This window comes from Ambystoma mexicanum, chromosome 5q, assembly GCF_040938575.1.
Source record: "Ambystoma mexicanum isolate Mex_15411 chromosome 5q, UKY_AmexF1_1, whole genome shotgun sequence".
In the NCBI taxonomy this organism is placed as follows: Eukaryota; Metazoa; Chordata; class Amphibia; order Caudata; family Ambystomatidae; genus Ambystoma; species Ambystoma mexicanum.
Window position 1 is genome coordinate 1,366,446,495 of NC_090933.1, and position 1,777 is coordinate 1,366,448,271.

At 46.9% G+C, this 1,777-nt stretch overlaps 1 protein-coding gene across 1 annotated transcript; it reads left to right on the top strand.

The window, feature by feature from the left end:
- Positions 1–589: 589 nt before the first annotated feature.
- Positions 590–928, top strand: LOC138498430 (uncharacterized). The gene has a single exon (XM_069622186.1). The coding sequence runs from the start codon at positions 590–592 to the stop codon at positions 926–928; it is 339 nt and encodes a 112-aa protein (XP_069478287.1).
- The last annotated feature ends 849 nt before the right edge of the window (positions 929–1,777 follow it).

Here is a 1,777-nt window from a genome sequence, read left to right on the forward strand (position 1 = left end):
AGCACTTGTGCAAGGCACTGCTAAAACACACGCCCAAGCTCAAACAGTATAGTGTGGAATGGGTGAAAGGCATGGTAGATAACATTTTCATGCCATGGCCACAACAGGGATCGCTGTCAAATTCAGTATTGCAACACATGACCACTTATTGCATGCTGCGCACATGGGGAAGAGATTAAAGAAAAGGTTAGCTATTCTAGAGCTCTGGAAAATGTACCAGGAAGAGAGAGAGGTTTTGCCACCTGAGGAGTGGATGTTTAGACAGTGTAAAGAGGAAGGTGTTGAGCCCTCAGCTCCCCTTACCTCGTTTGAAGTGAAGGATGTCAGTAAAAAAGAGTTAGGGTTGTATCCTTTAAAGGAGTTGAAAGCGGCGACGGGGTATAGTAATCCAATATACGACTCGCCCACTTATAACAGTGAAGGATGCCCAGAGGAAAATAGAAGAAAAGAAGAGATCTATAAGACCATGAAAGACAAAGAGGAAAGGAGTGAGCGGTCGCATATATCGACAGAAATAGAAAGGGAAATTACAAGATGGAAAGGAGAGAAGGATAAAGCTGACGAGATAGCGCTTGTGCAGAACGAATGGATGGGTGGACACATATTACTTAAAATTGATGGGAAAAGCATCAAGGAAGTTAGGCAAAGGGAAGATAAGGATGAGCAAGATAGAAGGGACCGAGAACGAGAGAAGAGATTGAAAGAGGATGAGCAGAAAAAAAGAACAGGGAGAGACGAGAACCGATGCATCAAGAGGAGCAACAGAATAAAGAAGAACGGGCAGAAGATCAAAGAAAGTACGATAATAGACAGAAAGCAGTGGAAGACAGGGATAGAGAAAGGAAAAGAGAAGAGGAGGAAGTGCAGAAATGAAGGGACAGAAGAACACATAGATGAAGGGAAGAAGAGGAAACAAGAGAAGAAGTAAGGGAGGAAGAACGAAGGCATGAAGAAGACTGTCATGATTCCTGCCCCTCTTGTCCCCAGCCCTCCAAGATGTCAGGCTGGAGCCAGGCCACGATCACCTACATGGCCCTCAAGGGCCTCTCCATCCCTCCAAAGACTCACTTGGAGTCAGACCTGGCGCTTGTGTCACCAGACTCACTCCCATAGGATAACATTGGGGATTGGACTTGTAATGCATTGATGGGGACAAGATGGATGCCCCCACATATTTCAGTTCCAGGAACTGCATGTGCGGTCTAGTCTTTTGGGTGTGGTTCAGCCCAGAGGCACCTGGGATACCCAGAGACTATTTAAGCCACACCCAGGCTGAGAAGAATGCTTTGCATTTTCTGCACCTGCAGCATGACACTCACCGTGTTCGGATCGGTCTCCAGTGGGCCTGCATCTTTCTTCTGTGCTCAGCTCCTGCAAGAACAAGAACACCGTTAGGAACAGCCTTATCTTGCAGCCCTTATGCCCATCATTCAACGCTCCTTCTGTTCTGCGGGCATCTTCGGCAGTGTCATTCCCATCCCGGCACGCCGCTTCCTAAAGAAGAGGAAAAGAACAGAGAAAAGGCACTAGTAATAATTCTACAGCTCTTCGCTTATTTTTTTTCAAATACAGTACGAGCTTCAAACGATTACCTGTATCCCAGCTGCTCTGGGGGAACTGTGTCTCCGGAACTTCTCATCCATCTGTGAGGGGGAAAAGACACCCAAGGTTAGCTTGGAAACATCTAGAGGCACTGCATACTGCGCTTACTCACCGCATTTGTTCTTTATAACCGGCATCCACGCTGACAACGTTGCGGCACCTAAAAGACACAGAA